The 16,430-nt window shown below is 55.6% G+C and overlaps 2 protein-coding genes across 3 annotated transcripts; both read right to left on the bottom strand.

The window, feature by feature from the left end:
- Window positions 1-6,432: 6,432 nt before the first annotated feature.
- Window positions 6,433-10,668, bottom strand: C13H19orf67 (chromosome 13 C19orf67 homolog). Of its 2 annotated transcripts, none has more exons than XM_055238176.2 (6): window positions 10,087-10,668; window positions 8,563-8,704; window positions 8,334-8,434; window positions 8,066-8,251; window positions 7,297-7,431; window positions 6,433-6,838 (listed from the first exon to the last, which is right to left on the bottom strand). In XM_055238176.2, exons 1-6 carry the CDS (start codon window positions 10,419-10,421, stop codon window positions 6,664-6,666), a joined length of 1,074 nt encoding a protein of 357 aa, XP_055094151.1. In that variant the 5' UTR covers window positions 10,422-10,668; the 3' UTR covers window positions 6,433-6,663. The 2 variants fall into 2 exon arrangements, with proteins under 2 accessions (XP_055094151.1, XP_055094150.1); XM_055238175.2 differs by having other exon boundaries at window positions 6,434-6,838; window positions 8,563-8,707.
- A 1,975-nt stretch (window positions 10,669-12,643) lies between these two features.
- SAMD1 (sterile alpha motif domain containing 1) lies at window positions 12,644-15,952 on the bottom strand. The gene is made up of 5 exons (XM_055238164.2): window positions 14,592-15,952; window positions 13,875-14,169; window positions 13,687-13,783; window positions 13,478-13,589; window positions 12,644-13,378 (listed from the first exon to the last, which is right to left on the bottom strand). Exons 1-5 carry the CDS (start codon window positions 15,549-15,551, stop codon window positions 13,220-13,222), a joined length of 1,623 nt encoding a protein of 540 aa, XP_055094139.1. The 5' UTR covers window positions 15,552-15,952; the 3' UTR covers window positions 12,644-13,219.
- Window positions 15,953-16,430: the final 478 nt, after the last annotated feature.

Consider the following 16,430-nt stretch of genomic DNA (forward strand, 5'->3'; position numbering starts at 1 on the left):
CACGGCGGGCCGAGGGAGGCCCGAGAAAACCCCAAGAGGTGCGGTCCGGAATGCGGGAATGCGCCCTTACCGCCCTGTTCTGGGGCTGCCCGCCTCCCCCCTCACGGCCAGACACGGCCTGGCCCAGGTCCTACCGCCCCCTGGCGGCCCGGGCGCAAAATGTGGCGCGCGGACCGAGTTCACACCCTCTTGTTTCCAGGCTTCCTCGTCAACATTTATTGGTGCCAACGGTGTGCCCTGCGCTGGGCACTGGCCTGACAGTGGTGATAAGAAGCTGTTCCTACCCTGGGAACGTAAACAATAGCTACTAAAAAAAAGAGGTGGTGAGGGTGCAGGCTTCTCAACATTATTATTTCCTAATGATCACCATTCTTCTTGACCTCATGGGTCCTCACTATGAGACGTGCCCATTCGTGGTGTTGGGTCAAGAGTTTCTGCTTTCCAAAAGCATCCGTGGCCGGACGCGGTGGCTCACGCCTGTAATCCCAGCACCTTGGGAGGCCGAGGTGGCTGGATCACTTGAGGCCAGGAATTTGAGACGAGCCTGGCCAACACGGTGAAACCCCGTCTGTACTAAAAATACAAAATATTAGCAGGGCGTGGTGGTGCATGTCTGTAATCCAGCTACTCAGGAGGCTGAGGCATGAGAATCACTTGAACCCGGGAGGCGGAGGTTGCAGTGAGCCAAGAACGGGCCACTACACTCCAGCCTGGGTGACACAGTGAAACTCTGCCTCGAAAAAATTTAAAAAGGCAACTGAAACCTAGCTTTTAAGAGAGAAATCTGCATTTTTATGATTGTGACTATTTAGGAAAAACTTTTTTTTTTTTTTGAGACAGTTTCGCTCTGTCACCCAGGCTGGAGTGCAGTGGTGCGATCTCAGCTCACTACAACCTCCACCTCCTGGGCTCAAGCAATTCTCCTGCCTAAGCCTCCCGAGTAGCTGGGATTACAGGTGCACATCACCACACCGGCTAATTTATTATATTTTTAGTAGAGATGGGTTTTCACCATGTTGTCCAGGCTGGTCTTGAACTCCTGGCCTCAAGTGATCTGCGGGCCTCAGCCTCTCAGTTTTTTCTAGGCGCCCTGCCTAGAAAAAACTTTTAAAGTTATGTGGGAGGAGAGGAAGGAAGGAAGGTGGCAAGCAATACCTGTTTGCAATAGGGCCTGTGGCCGTCAATCTGCAAGCTCTGGTTAACTTCTCTACCCTGGATGGGGGTTCAAGAGGGTGGGTGAACATCCTAAATTGTCTCTAAAACTGTATCTGCGCGGTTAACATTCTGGGACTAGTTTTACAGCGTCTTAGAAGTGCACTGAGGGCCGGGCGCGGTGGCTCATGCCTGTAATCCCAGCACTTTGGGAGGCCAAAGCAGGCGGATCGCGAGGTCAGGAGATCGAGACCATCCTGGCTGATATGGTGACACCCCATCTGTACTAAAAATACCAAAAAAAAAAAAAAAATTAGCTGGGCATGGTGGTGGGCGCCTGTAGTCCCAGCTACTCAGGAGGCTGAGGCAGGAGAATGGCGTGAACCCCAGAGGTGGAGGTTGCAATGAGCCGAGATTGCGCCACTGCACTCTAGCCTGGGTGACAGAACAAGACTCCGTATTAAAAAAAAAAAAAAAAAAAAAAAAAGAAGTGCACTGAGGACCAGACGCGGTGGCTCATGCCTGTAATTCTAGCACTTTGGGAGGCCAAGGCAGGAGGATTACTTGATCCCAGGAGTTCAAGACCAGCTTGGGCAACATAGCGAGACACTGTCCCACCCCATCTCTACAAAAAATTAACTGGGTGTGGTGGCATGTGCCTGTGGTCCCAGCTACTCTGGAAGCTTAGCAGGAGATCACCTGAGCCTGGGAGGTTGAAGCTACAGTGAGCTATGATTGAGCCACTGCACTCCAGCCTGGGTGAGAGTGAGATCTGTAACCTAAGAAAAAACAACAAAAAAAATTCACTAAGACCAGAAAAGGGGAGACTCAGGAAGTTTAAATTTAAAAATGTTTTCTATTTTGGAGACAAGGTCTTGTTCTGTCATGCAGGCTGCAGTGCAGTGGCATGATCATAGCTCACTGTAACCTTGATCTCCTGGGCTCAAGTGATCCTCCTGCCTCAGCCTCCTGGGTAGCTGGGACTACAGGTGTGAACCACCACACCCAACCCAGGAACATTTTAGAATCGCTGTTTCAACTCTTGGCTCTTGAGATCATTGTCACTGCACTCCAGCCTGGGTGACAGAGCGAAACTCTGTCTTAAACAAAAACAAATTCTTGGCTCTGTCCAACTCTGTCTCTCGTACAGGAGCATCAAATGTCTAGTGAAATCCGTATGCATAAAATACAGAGAGGTCACGCTGATACAAGGCTGCACCCAAGAGCAGCTCAGCCTATGAAGGGCTCATCAGCTGACCCCATCCTCAGCCCAGTGACCCCATCCTCAGCATACTTCACTGTGACTGTGGGAGCTATGCAGAGAAAGGCGGAGAGAGCCTGGCAAGGTGGGAAATGGAAACACCTAGAGGCTGGTCTTAATTTCCAGCAGGGGAGCCAAGAACTAAGTATGTCATGAGTGGACAGGGGCCGGGCGCGGTGGCTCATGCCTGTAATCCCAGCACTTTGGGAGGCCAAGGTGGGTGGATCACCTGAGGTCAGGAGTTTGAGACCAGCCTGGCCAACATGGTGAAAACCCATCTCCACTAAAAATACAAAAATTAGGCCTGGTGCAGTGGCTCATGCCTGTAATCCCAGCACTTTGGGAGGCTAAGGCGAGTGGATCACCTGAGGTCAGGAGTTCGAGATCAGCCTGGCCAACATGGAGAAACCCCATCTCTACTAAAAATCGAGAAATTAGCTGGGCATGGTGGCGCATGCCTGTAGTCCAAGCTACTCAAGAGACTGAGGCAGGAGAATCACTTGAACTCAGGAGGCAGAGGTTGCAGTGAGCCCCGAGATTGCACCACTGTACTCCAGCCTCGGTGACAGAGCGAGACTCCGTCTCCAAAAGAAAAAAAAAAAAGTGGACAGGACTACTTAAGTACAGATGAGGGATTCTCTAACTTCTGAATATTAAACTCAACTGAGGCCCCCATATGTCAAGTAAATCAGAATGCGGGAAGGGTTGACATCAGTATTTTTTGAAGCTCCCAGGTGATTACAATATACAGCTGAGTCTGAGAACCATGAAGTAAACGTAAACCAGCAGTTCTCAACGTAGTGGCACCAGGACCAGCAGTATCCGCAATGCTTGGGGAATTGCTAGACATGTGCCTTCCAGGGGCCAGGTGTGGTGGCTCATGCCTATAATCCCAGCACTTTGGGAAGCTGAGGTGGGATAACTGCTTGAATCTGGGAGTTCAAGACTAGCCTGGGCAGTATAGCAAGACAAAGTCTCTACCAAAAAAACAAAAGAGAGAGAAAAAAAAAAGCACTTTCTTGGGTCTCGTCCCAGACTTAATGATCAAACTCTCCATGTGATTCTGATGCACACTAGGAAGTTTGAGAATTAAGGGTGTAGAAAGCTGCTGAGCAACAGGACCCAGGAAACAAAGCTTATTTCCTTCCCCTTCCAGTACTGTATTGTCACCACCCACCCGAAACCCTGTCTTAAGAGACAGTGGATTTGACTTAAAGGAGACCGTCTAGAGCTGCTTGTGGCTAGTCTGAATTGAGATATGTTGTAAAAGTGAAATGCTAGATTTCTTTTTTTTTTTTTTTTTTTTTTTGAGATGGAGTCTTGCTCTTGTTGCCCAGGCTGGAGTGCAATGGCACGATCTCGGCTCACTGCAACCTCCGCCTCCTGGGCTCAAGCAGTTCCCCTGCCTCAGCCTCCAGAGTAGCTGGGATTACCAGCACCTGCCACCATGCTCGGCTAATTTTTGTATTTTTAATAGAGATGGGGTTTCGCCATGTTGGCCAGGCTGGTCTCAAACTCCTGACCTTATGATCCGCCTGCCTCGGCCTCCCAAAGTGCTGGGATTACAGGTGTGAGCCACTGCGTCTGGCTTTTTTTTTTTTTTCAGATGGAGTCTCGCTCTGTTGCCCAGGCTGGAGTGCAGTGGTGCGATCTTGGCTCACTGCAACCTCCATCTCCCAGATTTAAGCGAGTCTCCTGGCTCAGCCTCTTGAGTAGCTGGGATCACAGGCGCCCACCACCACACCCACTTTTTTTTTTTTTTTTGCATTTTTAGTAGAGACAGGGTTTTGCCATGTTGGCCAGGCTGGTCTCGAACTCGTGACCTCAAGTGACCCGTCTGTCTCGGCCTCCCAAAGTGCTGGGATTATAGGCATAAGCCACCATGTCCGGCCAAGATTTCTAAGACAGTACAAAAAAGGAAAATACCTCAATAATTTTCGTACGTGGATTATACATTGAAATAATATTTTGGGTATAACAGGTTACAGGTTTTTTTCATTCACGAAAATGAATCTTAACCTCTTAATTTTTTTTTTTTGAGACGGAATCTTGCTCTGTCACCCAGGCTGGAGTGCAGTGGCGTGATGGCGCACTGCAAGCTTCGCCTCCTGGGTTCATGCCATTCTCCTGCCTCAGCCTCCCAAATAGCTGGGACTACAGGCGCCCGCCACCACACCCGGCTAATTTTTTGTATTTTTAGTAGAGACGGGGTTTCACCGTGTTAGCCAGGATGGTCTCAATCTCCTGACTTTGTGATCTGCCTGCCTCAGCTTCCCAAAGTGCTGGGATTACAGGCGTGAGCCACCGTGCCTGGCCCTAACCTCTTAATTTTTTTATGTGGTTACTAGAAAATTTGAAACTACATACGTGATTTGCGTTTGCAGCTCACTTGATATTTCTATTGGACCCCACGAGTCTAAAGTATCTTAAAGGCCGGGCACAGTGGCTCACACCTGTAATCCCAGCACTTTGGGAGGCCGAAGCGGGAGGATAGCTAGAAGCCAGGAGTTCAAGACCAGCCTGGTCAACATAGGGAGACCCCCTTCTCTACAATAATAATAATAAAATAGGGGCACCGTCGCTGCCTGTACTCCCAGCTGCTTAGGAGGCTGAAGTGGGAGGATCACTTGAAACCAGGAGTTAGAGTTTGCAGGAGTTTGAGTTTCCAGGATTGCGCCACTGCACTCCAGCCTGGGTGACAGAGCAAGACCCTTCCCTCCCCCCAAAAAATCTTAGAGCCACAGGAAAACTCACAGGGACTCCCTCAAGGCGGTATCAGGGAGCATCAGGATTTCCTTGATGTCATTCAGACCACAGCTGTGGACTAAAAAATATCCTTGATGCAGTCAGAAATTGTCACCAGAAATACCCATGGAAGAGCAATAGTGGCCGCGCGCGGTGGCTCACGCCTGTAATCCCAGCACTTTGGGAGGCCAAGGCGAGAGGATCACCTGAGGTCAGGAGTTGGAGAGCAGCATGGCCAACATGACGAAACCCCGTCTCTACTAGAAATACAAAAATTAGCTAGGCGTGGTGGCATGAGCCTGTAATCCCAGTTACTCGGGAGGCTGAGGCAAGAAAATCACTTGAGCCTGGGAAGCGGAGGTTGCAGTGAGCCGAGATCACGCCATTGTACTCCAGCCTGGGCGACAAGAGCGAAACTAGTGTTGGCATCCAATATTGATTGATTTCACCTCTAACGTCCTTTTTTATCATCTGGAAACGGAGGCTAATACTATGTGCCAGGGACTGGAAGGTAGGTGCTTTGCTCAAAATCATAAATAAGGGCAGGGCTCTGGGTGTCTCCTCTATGAAAATGCTGCGGGGGGAGGGGAGGGGAGGAGAACCAAAAGGGTCCCTCTTGGATTAAAGGGGGAAAACCCGAAGCTGAGTGACACCTGGCTCAGGAGGACACCTTCCCCTTGCAACGGGCTACAAGTACCCGGTTCAGGTCCAAGGTCCGCCACTTGCTCGCAGGAGCTTTGAGCAGGTGAGTTCATTTCTCTCAGCCAGAGTCTCCTCTCCAGTCCGAGGTTGGAGAGAGGCTAAGAGATCCTAAGCTTGGATTCCATAGGGCTCTCCCACCTTGTCCGCACCCCGGATACCCCAAGAAAGACGACGACCTGTCTGGCCCCTAAGTCCCAAAAGCTGGAAGAGAAAAAAAAAATCTAACTCGGGCCCTTTGGAAACTGATCGAGCGCACTTTCCTGGGGAGCGTCGGGAAAAGTAGTCTTTTAAGCTAAAAGAAATAACTTCCGGGTCAAAATATGGGAGTGGGCGTAGCCTTAAGTCTCTTCCTCCAGTGGACGTTGAATTTCCCCGCTACCCTAAACTTGCAGTTTTCTGGGTTCCGGTGTTGACGGACACCACTTCCCTTTTTGCTTCATATGCGCCTATGCGCATGCGCCAAACTCTCGTCCGCCTATTGGCGGATTCCAGGCTTCTTTCAAAAGACTGCATTTCCCAGAAGGCCACGCGAGTGGGTGGGGAAATCCCCCTGGGGGAGGGGCGCGGCATTCGCAGCGGACGCAGAGCCTGTGACCTCTTTCTTTCTTTTATTTAACACAAAACTGACGTGTCCGCATTCAGGGCCCCATGGCCGAGCCGGACTCGGTGCAGACAGGTCAGCTCGGCCTGGCCTTTTGGAAGGCGAGGCCGGGCTGCACTGCGAGAACGAGTGAGCCCCTCCCCTGCCCCCTCTTCTGGAGTTTGGAACTGTCAAGTTCCAGCTCCTACCCTCTTCCCCAGGTTCAAGACCCCTGCGCTGCCCATCCCGCGGGCCCGGCTGCGCTAGGAGGCCGGGCCTGGCCTGCCTGGCCCGTGAGGATCTGCACCAGCAGGTCGGTGGCCAGCGTGGGCGTGGGCTCCTGGAAGCCGATGGTCAGCAGCTGCTGGTAGTCCCCAAGCGGCTGCGGGCACAAAATCCTGGGGTGGGGGGGCCAGGGATAGACAGGCCTGTACTTGAGTGGCCCCTGCCCCTCGGGAGTCCCTCCCTTTGAGTGAGAGGCTCAGGTGAAAGAGGCTTTGTTTCAGCTGCTGGTGGGAAAAACCCCCGGGGGAAACTTGTTTCCTTGTTGATCAGAAACTTAGTAATGGCTCCTAGAGGCTGAATAACTGGTCCTGGGACCTGTCCAATCGCACTGCTAGCTGTGTGTCCTTGAGCAGGTAACAACTTCTCTGAGCACCCTGTTTTCTTTGTTAAATGGGGCCAATAGCATAGATCTCCATGGGTTGTTACTGGGGTCTGCATGAAGTGCTTTTCAGGGCACAATAAAATGCTATCATTACTAAGGGAAGCAAAGTGGGAAAGTGGATTGTCTTTGTTGGGGTTCTGCCTCCCCCTCCAGCGCCCAGGCCCACGTTGCTATTGCCCTAGCTCCTACCATGAATAAAGGTCATCCTCGGCTGGTCCTAGGGGCACCCATCGGCCGATGGACCACAGCTTCTGGATCTGTGGGCACGAATTGGCTGGACTCTGGCCTGTGTCTTCCCAAGTATCTCGATAGCACAGAAAGTAGCTAGGAGGGGAGGGAGCTGTAATTAGAAGTGATCGGTTTCCTAGCTACTTCTGTTGAGAGCTTTAATTTTGGAGGTGAGGTGGGAACTCATCAGAAGTTGCCCTGAAGTTCTCAGGTAGGAATGTGACTCCAAGGCCTTTTCTCCCTGCCAGCCTACTTTTAAGATGAGAACTTTTATTTTGGTGGGAGGGTGGGCTTTAAGAAAATAGCGGTAGCCTTTCAAAAGCCTTTAGTTTCCTGGTTCACTTTTTTTTTTTTTTTAAGAGAGATTATTCCTCCCACTCAGGGTGGAGTGCAGTGGCACAATCACAGCTCACTGTAGCCTTGAATTCCTGGGCTCAAGTGATCCTCCTGCCTAAGCCTCCCAAGTAGCTGGGACTACAGGCGCCAGCCATCACGCCTGGCGAATTTCTTTGTTGTTGTTGAGACAGGGTCTTGCCATCTTGCCCAGGCTGATCTCAAACTCTTGAGCTCAAGTGATCCTCCTGCCTCGGCCTCCCAAAGTGTTGGGATTACAGGCGTGAGCCACTGCCTTGGGCCCTGGCTCACTTTTCACTTTGCTGGTGATGGTTTGGAGGGCCATATTGGCATTCATCATAAAGGGGAGGATTTTGATTTGGGTAAGAGGACTTACTAATCCACAAGGGAATCTTGTCCCCGACCAGGGGCCTCTAGGGTGGCTTCCAGGTGCCAGCGCATCTTCTTATAGAGGTAGCGGGGGAAGCGGCTGGCAGTGTAGGCGGTTGGGGCACAGTATCTGAAGATAGAGACCTCATGGGACAGGCTGATGGAGAACCTCCCGCAAAAGAAACAGGAGATGCTGGCGAGACATGAGAGAATGGAGGGGTAAGGCCGGGCCTTGGACTCCTTCATCCCCCCATCGGAGTCTCCTACCATTTTACCTAAGGGGGTTTGTCTCCTCCAGGTCCACGAACCCAAAGGAAGCGTACATGAGGACCAGCTGTTCCAGGCGCAGGGTCAGCTGTTGGGAGATCTCTAACAGCTGCATACAAGAGGGGGGTTACAGTGAGATCAGCTGGCCTGAGAGGAGTGGGCCTCCCCCTCCACCATCCCCGCAGGCTCAGAGCTGCAAGAAGAAAGGGGCGTGGGGTCTAAGAAACCTCCACACACCCCCTTTCGGACCAGCTGCTGCAGGGGTCCATAGATGGGGGGTACGCTTCTCGCGGCTGCCTCCAGGTACAGGAAGTAGGGCTCACACATCTGTAAGAAGGTGGGCATGGCCTTGGCCAGGTGCTCCTTCTGTACTTGGTCTCTGCTGAAGGAAGAAGGGGGCCTTTGCCTGGAATCCCTCACAACCCCTCCCCACCTCGCAGTTCTCCCCATTCTACTCAACCCCAACCTGTATCCCTGGCTTTGACCCCTGTTAGAAAAGCCCCCAGTTTCAGGTCTTTTCTGAACATCTTTCTGGTTTACCTGCATCGAGCCCATTTGGAACACTTGTTAAAGTGCTGACACCTGAGTCTCACAACACTTAGGACCCAGAGCTTCCTGCAGGAGCTGGGCGCAGTGGCTCACGCCTGCAATCTTAGAGTTTTGGGAGGCTGAGGCTGGAGGATTGCCTGAGGCCAGGAGTTCCAGACAAGGCTGGGCAACATAGCACAAAAATAATTAGCTGGGCATGTTGGCACCTATAGTCCCAGTTACTCAGGAGGTGGAGGTGGGAAGATTGCTTGAGACCAGGAGTTCGAGGCTGCAGTGAGCTGACTGCCCCACTGCACTCCAGCTTGGGTGACAGAGCGAGACTCCGTCTCATTAAAAAAACAGCCTCATGAGAATCCCTCAAACCTGGGAGGCGGAGGTTGCAGTGAGCTGAGTTCACCCCACTGCACTCCAGCCTAGGTGACAGAGCAAGACTCCATTTCAAAAAAAACACATAACAAAACAAAACAAAACCCCAGCTTTGGGCAGGCGCGGTGGCTCACGTCTGTAATCCCCACACTTTGGGAGGCCAAGGCAGGTAGATCATGAGGTCAGGAGCTCAAGACCAGCCTGGCCAAGATGGTGAAACTGTTTCTACTAAAAAGAAAAAAATTAGCCGGGCAACCCGTGTTGGTGGGCGCCTGTAATCCCAGCTACTCGGGAGGCTGAGACAGAGAATTGCTTCAATCCACGAGGCGGAGGTTGCAGTGAGCCGAGATTGCACCACGGCACTCCAGCCTGGGTGACAGAGTGAGACTCTATCTCAAAAACAAACAAACAAAATCCAACCCAGCCTCCTAGGAAATTCCAATGGACGCTGAAATTGGAGAGTCACAGGGAAACCTGGTCTGGGAATCACATTATCCTTTGGAGTCTCAAACTGATGTCCTGCAGGCCAAGTTTGGCTCAGGTGGGTCTTGTTTAGCCAGCACAGGGCTCAAAATCTAAGACAGCACTTAAAAACTGGGAGAAAAAGTCCTAGAGACTTGACAACCCCAGGCCCACACTGCCAGGACAGTAATAGCCATCCCCTACCCGCAATCCTACAGTCTTCCTCACTCTCTTAAACTGGATTCTAATATGTTAGCTTCTTCCACTGTCTCCCTCTGGCTCCTAGCGCTTGTAATTTTGCGACCCTGGTGTGTGTCACCCATCCTGTCGCCTCCCCTCCAAGTCTCCTTACCCATGGGGACCTGGGACCCTGTCCAGCATCACCTGTAGAGCAAGTAACTCTGGAAATCATCCGCCTTCTTCAGTAGGTAGCGCAGCTGTTGGGTGATGGGGCTGAACAAAGTGTCCAGGGATAGGCGAAGAGGTGCTGGCCCGGGCCGGGGTACCAGAGGTTCGGGGGAGGGCGTGGAGGCCGAGGCCGAGGCCAACTGCCCCTCAGCATCTTCAGGATCTGGCTCAGGTGGGTTCCCAGGCCTGCCAGGGGGCGTCGACCAGGAGGGGTCTCCGCAGGGCGGCGTCCCAGGTTCCAAGGAGTCTGGAGGCGGTGTTTCTTCAGGGTCCAGGGGGAGCGACCCCTCGAACCACTGCTCTGTAGCCATGGTAGGGCCGGGGGGCGGGAACCTGAGCTCTTTAAGCTTCCGCTGCTGCTCAGGTTGGCCGCGGATTCGACCCCGCCCCGGGAGCCTCCGACTGGCCCCTGCCTTGACCTCTCCACCGGAGCCGCGCCGCCGCGCCGGGGGACGTTCGCCTCTTTTGAATTTCAACACGCGGGAGGGGCGCGCCGCTCCAGTCCGCGCGCCCGCGGCCCCCAACCCCTGCACACGCGCCGCACGCGCTCCGGGAACCTGGCGGTGGGGAGGGACCCGCCTAGGGAGGTGGCCTCTGGCGGTGTCCTGGGGGTGTGGCTAGGGCCGGGACCTTTATCTCTCCAGGTGGATTCCTAGAGTGGAGGGATCTCTAAACGTGTCTCCAATCCCTCAACCCGGCACAGGTATATGGAATGAGGCCGCCCAGGCCCCAGCCCCTCACTCCCAGAACCCTTTTGGTTGTTAAAAAATTTTTTTAATTTAAAATTTTTAGAGATGGGGGCCTCTCTATGTTGCCCAGGTTGGTCTCAAACTCCTGGACTCAAGCTATCCTCTCGTCTCGGTCTCCTAAAGTGCCCAGCCTGTTTTTTTCTTTAAAAAAAAAAAACCAAAAAACAAAAAACAACTCTAATGGAGTTGAGAAACTGCCTTAGAACTTAGTAGGGACTTTGGATGTAGTAGCTCTGACGACTACTACTAACAATAATTTTAAAAAATCTTTAAAAAAATCTTCAGGCTGGACTTGGTGGCTCATGTCTGTAATCCTGACACTTCAGGAGGCTGAGGCGGGAGGATTGCTTGAGGCCAGGAGTTCAAGACCAGCCTAAGCAACATAGCAAGACCCTGTCTATACAAAAAACAAAACGTTAGTTGGGTGTTGTCTGAGGTATGAGAATCACTTGTACCGAAGAGTTCGAGGCTGTCACCACAGTTATGATTGCACCAGTGCTCTAGCCTGGGTGACAGAGCAAGACTCTGTCTTGAAACAAACAAAATCTTCACTTGGAAATCTCCTATCTCATGATTTCATCTGATGGCCCAGAAAGAATTTTCTGTTGTTTTAATGAAGAGGATCATGAGGTCTGGAGACCCTACTATGGTTCTAGAACAGATCCTTGCCCCCAATATTTGTAGTGGATTCTTTGCAGTAGACAAAGGCTGACAGGTTTATAGTTTTTAATGTACATTATGTCAAATACGCTAATTATATTTAAAGACTGAGTGAAGAACTCGGACAGGTGTCACATGCCACCCTGTGTGACCCTGAGCAGACAGCATCTTGTGCCAGGCCAGCTGCCTCTTCTGTAAGGTGGGATTTTATGAGTTCTTTGTCTTATGGAGACTTGGGGAGGACAGTTGAGAAAATGCTTATAAACCCAAAGACTTAACTGCTAGCCATTCAACAATATTTGAGGCCAGGCATGGTGGCTCACGCTTGTAATCCCAGCGTGGATTACAGGAGGAGTAATCGCTTGGCTGGGAGTTCGAGGCCAACCTGGCCAACAAAGTGATACCCTCATCTCCACAAAAAAATTTCGAGACAGAGTCTCGCTGTGTCGCCCCTGGCTGGAGTGCAGTGGCGCAATCTTGGCTCACTGCACCCTCCGCCTCCCAGGTGTAAGCAATTCTCTGCCTCAGCCTCCCAAGTAGCTGGGATTACAGGCGCCCACCACTACGCCCAGCTAATTTTTTTTGTGTGTTTTTAGTAGAGACAGGGTTTCACCATCTTGGCCAGGCTGATCTTGAACTCCTGACCTCGTGATCCACCCGCCTTGGCCTCCCAAAGTGCGGGGATTACAAGCGTGAGCCACTATGCCCGGACAAAAATTTTTAAAAATTAGCCGGGCATGGCAGAGTGCACCTGTAGTCCCAGCTACTCAGGAGGCTGAGGTGGGAGGATCACTTGAGCCCAGGGGTGTGAGGCTACAGTGAGCTATGATAGCACCACTGCACTCCAGCCTGGGTGACAGAATGAAACCATCTCTAAAAGAAAAACAAAAATTGAGCACCTGCTGTGTGCCTAGCTCTGTTCGGGACATGGTGAGATTACAGAGAAAAAAAGAAAATATTCCCACCTTCCTGGAGCAATTATTGTTATACGTGGCTGTGAGGCAGCTATAATTCATTGTTTCTGTTTTTCTCCCTCCCCAAACAATTCTGTCCTACCCTGAGGCTCTCTTAGGAGGCTCTTTAGTGCCCTCTCCCCGTCCCATTCATAAAATGGACTCCGTGGCTTTTTTTTCCCTTTTCCTTTTTTTAAAATTTTATTTAAAAAACCTTCGGTGCAATATTAAAAAGCAATACAGCCAGCTGGAGCGACAATCAACAGAAAGAAAAGAGGGAGGAGAGGAAAGGCCCGAGGAACCCCAACCCAACTAGTCCCCTAGGGGCTGGAGGCCAGAGGCAGACTGAGAAGAGGGGCATGGCTGGTAGGGAAGGGAGGAAAGACCACCCACCAAAATAAACAGGTAGATCCAAACATTTATACAGGAAACATCTGGCTGAACGGAAGAGGATCTTGGGGAGATGAGTAGCCCCCCACATTTCATTTTTTTTTCTCTTAAAATGTCCTGGACGGGGGGGGGGGTCAGCCACCTGGGGTTTAAGGAGCAATCCCCTCCCCACACCGACGTGCTGAGGGGCAGATGTGTGTGAGAGAGACACAAGGGGCAAAGATGAGGACAAGAGGGTGCCCCCTCCCTGGTATCTGTTATGAGGGCTGAGGGTGTCCCCGTCCAGCTCCTGGACTCTGGGGGGTCTTGGGTGAGATGGGGGCCGGAATGGGTGGGGGCAGGGGTGAGGCTGGGCGCTCAGCCTAAGAAGCCATCGGGGTCATCATCCTCAAAGTGGCCTTGCTGAAGCACCTTGATGTGGTGCTCGTAGATTTTCAGGGCTGGCCCGAGGCGGATGGACAGGCCGGTGAGCACATCTGTGCGCTGCATGAGCAGCAAAGATTTGCCATCAATTTCCTGGGTGGGACAGGGACAAAGAGAGACAGCCGGGGTCAGGGCACATCCCAGGGAGGCCCTCTGTGTCTGTCAGTGTGTAGTCCTGGTCTGGAAACTCACTTGTTCTTGGAAAGCTGTCGCCTGCTCCGGGAAGCCAGCCTCAGTAAAATATTCGACGACATCCATCACCGTCCACTCCACGGGATCAGATGGCTTCTCTTTGCGCCCGGGACTGCATCAAAACAGATGGGCACCAGTGAACACGGATGTCCCTCTGGCTGTGCCACACACCTGGGCAGCACCCCCATGTCTCCAACACCCCAACTTACGGACAGCCAAAGGGGGTCCCGTCGGCCCCAGGTAGGGCTGGTTTGCCTGGGGGCAAAGGCACGGGGGACGGGGAGTCTGGCCCAGTGGCAACAGAAGCTGGGAAGGAAAAAAACACCTGCCTTTGGCTTTGTCTTCGGGCTGAGTTCCTCTCCACCTAGCACTTTCCCCCACCCAGAAGAATCCTTACCTGTTCCCCCCTCCTTGTTCATGGCTGCCATGGAGAACACCTGGCGGGTGCCGCTGCCCGGGGCTGGCCCCCGCCCTTCATCCTGGCCCTGGTGTGGTCCGCAGGGTGTCCACTCCTTGACCCTCTCCTTGGCACTCTGAGGTCCCCGCTCGCCGTTAAGCTGGTGGTGCTGGGCACCCGAAGGACGGTCACTGTCGGGCACTTCAGAGCCCTCTGACACATCATCTTCATCATCTTCATCTTCATCATCTTCTTCTTCCTCTTCTTTCTCAAGCACTCGCTCTTCTCCACCTCTCTGGGGCCGAGGAGAGAAGCATGCAAGATTAGTAGCTGTTCTAATCCCGGACCCTGACTGTGGCATCCGGGCGGTGGAGAGGAGGGACCGATTCCACCTTTAAGAACAATACGGACTAACTTTTACGCATTCACTCCGTGCCAGGCTCTGTGTTAACTAAAGCCCTCGATAACCGAATCTTACTAAACTCACTCAACAACCCCAAGGGGTCGCTACTGTTATTAAGCCGCGTTTACAGGGGAGGAAACTGAGGCTCCGAGAGATTCAATCACTTGCCAAGGTCACCACGCACCGAGCCCGCAGGAAACGCGCGCAAAGCCCCAGCCACCCGCCACCCACTTCCTCCCGGGACTCGCGCCCCCACCACCAACTTCGCCCGCACCTGCCCACCGCGCGGCGCCCCCGCTCCCCGGCGCGCTCACCTTGCTGCGAGACGGGCGGGCGCTGGCGGCCGGCGGCGCCCGTCCGGGCCTGTCCCCGCGGGGCAGCGCAAGCGCTCCGAGACGGGTGCGCTCCAGGCGGCCTCGCGCCGCCGCCTCCTCCTCCAGCAGCCCCTGCACGCGGCCGCGGGTTAAGCGGCCGCCGGCGCCGCCGCTGCCCCCGAGGTAGCGCACGACTTCCCGCAGGCTCACGGGCCGCGCCGCGCCGCCGGCCCGCGCCGCGCCCCCCTCCGGCGGCGGCTGAGGCTGCGGCGGCGGCGGCTGCTGCTGCTGTGGCGGCGCCGGCGGCTGTGGCGGCGGCGGCAGCGGCGGCTCCCGGGCGGCGACGGCGGGCGGGGGGGCGCGGCGCGGGCCGGCCGGGGGCGCCACCGCCGGGGGAGCGGCTGGCGCGGGCGGCGGCGCGGCCAGGGGCGCGGCCCGCTGCGCGCGGGGGCCCGGCTGCGCGGGGCCGGGCGAGGGGGGCGCTGTGGCGGCGGCGGCGGCGGCCGCGCGGGGCGCCCGGGCCGGGGCGGCGGCGGCGACGGGCGCGGGCGGTGGCGGCGGGGCGGGCGTGGGCGGCGGCGCGGCGGCGGCGGCGGCGGCAGCGGGGGCCCCGCGGGGGGCGCGCGGCGGGGCCGGCGGGGTGGCTCCGCGCCGGGGCGGCTGGACGCGCGCCGCGTTGCGGTACGAGATGCTCCCCTTGTAGCTGACCCGGAGCACGGCGCGCTGCTGGATCAGTTTCTCGAGCTCGGCGCGCGTGCGCTCCGGCTCCGGGCCGTGCCGCCGCCGCACCATCCGGCAGATGCGCTCCAGGTCCGGCCGCGCCTTGCGCGAGCGCAGCGAGTCGATGGTGTCCAGGATCCACTCTTGGTAGTGCGGGGAAGCGGCGGACGACGAGGCGGCGGCCGCCGTGGTGGCGGCCGCCGCCGTCTCCGGCGGGGGTAGGGCCGGGGGCCCCGCCATGCCTCCCGCCCGGCCCGGCTGCACCGTGCGCGCTGCCTCCCTCCCAGCGCGGCGCCCCCCTCCCCGGCTCCCCTCCCTCCGCCGCTGCCCGCCTCCTCCGCCTCCCCCCCGGGGGGGCGCAGCGCCTCGGCGGAGCGGCGGCGGCGCTGCTGTTTCTTTGCAAAAAAAAAAAAAAAAAAAAAGAGAGAGAGGGAGCGAGAGAGAGAGAGAGAGGAAAAAACAGTGAGAGAGAAAGAAAAGAGAGAAAAAAATATGCACACACTCACTCACTCGCACGCACGCACACACAGACCCGCTTCTGCTGGGCGCGCGCGGGGCCGGGGATGCGAAGGGGAGGAGGGGAGCGCGGCGCGGCCAGCCCCTCCCCGCCGCCGCCGCCGCCGCACGCGCGCCCTGCGCCCGGGACACTCCGGCCCCCCTTCCTTCCCTCCCTCCCTCCTCCCCGCCGCCCGCCTTCCTCCCTCCCACCCCCACGCGCCCGCTTTTAAGGTGGAGCCCGGGCCCCCCGCCCGCCCCCTTTACCCTGCGCTCTCGCTCACTCCGGCTCGCTCCGGCCCCCCCTTACAACTCCCGCGCGCTTTTTAAGGAGGCGCCGCGGAGTTGGCGCCGGGGCGGGGGCGGGGGAAAGCGGCGGGCGGGGGAGGGGGAGGGGAGTGCCGGGGGGAGGGGAGAGGGGGCGGGCAGGGCGGGCGGGCGGCGCTCGGCCGCCCTCCAGCCATTGGGCGCGGGACCCAGACGTCCCCGGCGCCCAGCCCCCCTCTCCACGCCTCCCCGGCGCGCTCCGCTCTCGGGACCGCACTTACCGGGAACTCGCCGCCCGCGGGCCGGGGTTGCCGCGCTCGCAGGGTGCTGCGGGGACCCTCCTGCTGCCGCCGCCCC

Source organism: Symphalangus syndactylus, chromosome 13 (genome assembly GCF_028878055.3).
Source record: "Symphalangus syndactylus isolate Jambi chromosome 13, NHGRI_mSymSyn1-v2.1_pri, whole genome shotgun sequence".
Lineage (NCBI taxonomy): Eukaryota > Metazoa > Chordata > Mammalia > Primates > Hylobatidae > Symphalangus > Symphalangus syndactylus.

Excerpts from the sequence above, each read along its gene's own strand:
- C13H19orf67 (XM_055238175.2), bottom strand. The coding sequence starts at position 10,421 with ATGGCTACAGAGCAGTGGTTCGAGGGGTCGCTCCCCCTGGACCCTGAA. Across the intron at positions 8,708-10,086 it reads CAGAGTTACTTGCTCTACAG|CAGAGACCAAGTACAGAAGG; the intron begins GTGATGCTGGAC and ends TTCTTCCTTCAG. Across the intron at positions 8,252-8,333 it reads GAGGAGACAAACCCCCTTAG|CATCTCCTGTTTCTTTTGCG; the intron begins GTAAAATGGTAG and ends ATGTCTCGCCAG.
- SAMD1 (XM_055238164.2), bottom strand. The coding sequence starts at position 15,551 with ATGGCGGGGCCCCCGGCCCTACCCCCGCCGGAGACGGCGGCGGCCGCC. Across the intron at positions 14,170-14,591 it reads CCCGCCCGTCTCGCAGCAAG|AGAGGTGGAGAAGAGCGAGT; the intron begins GTGAGCGCGCCG and ends CCTCGGCCCCAG. Across the intron at positions 13,784-13,874 it reads GAACAAGGAGGGGGGAACAG|CTTCTGTTGCCACTGGGCCA; the intron begins GTAAGGATTCTT and ends TTTCCTTCCCAG.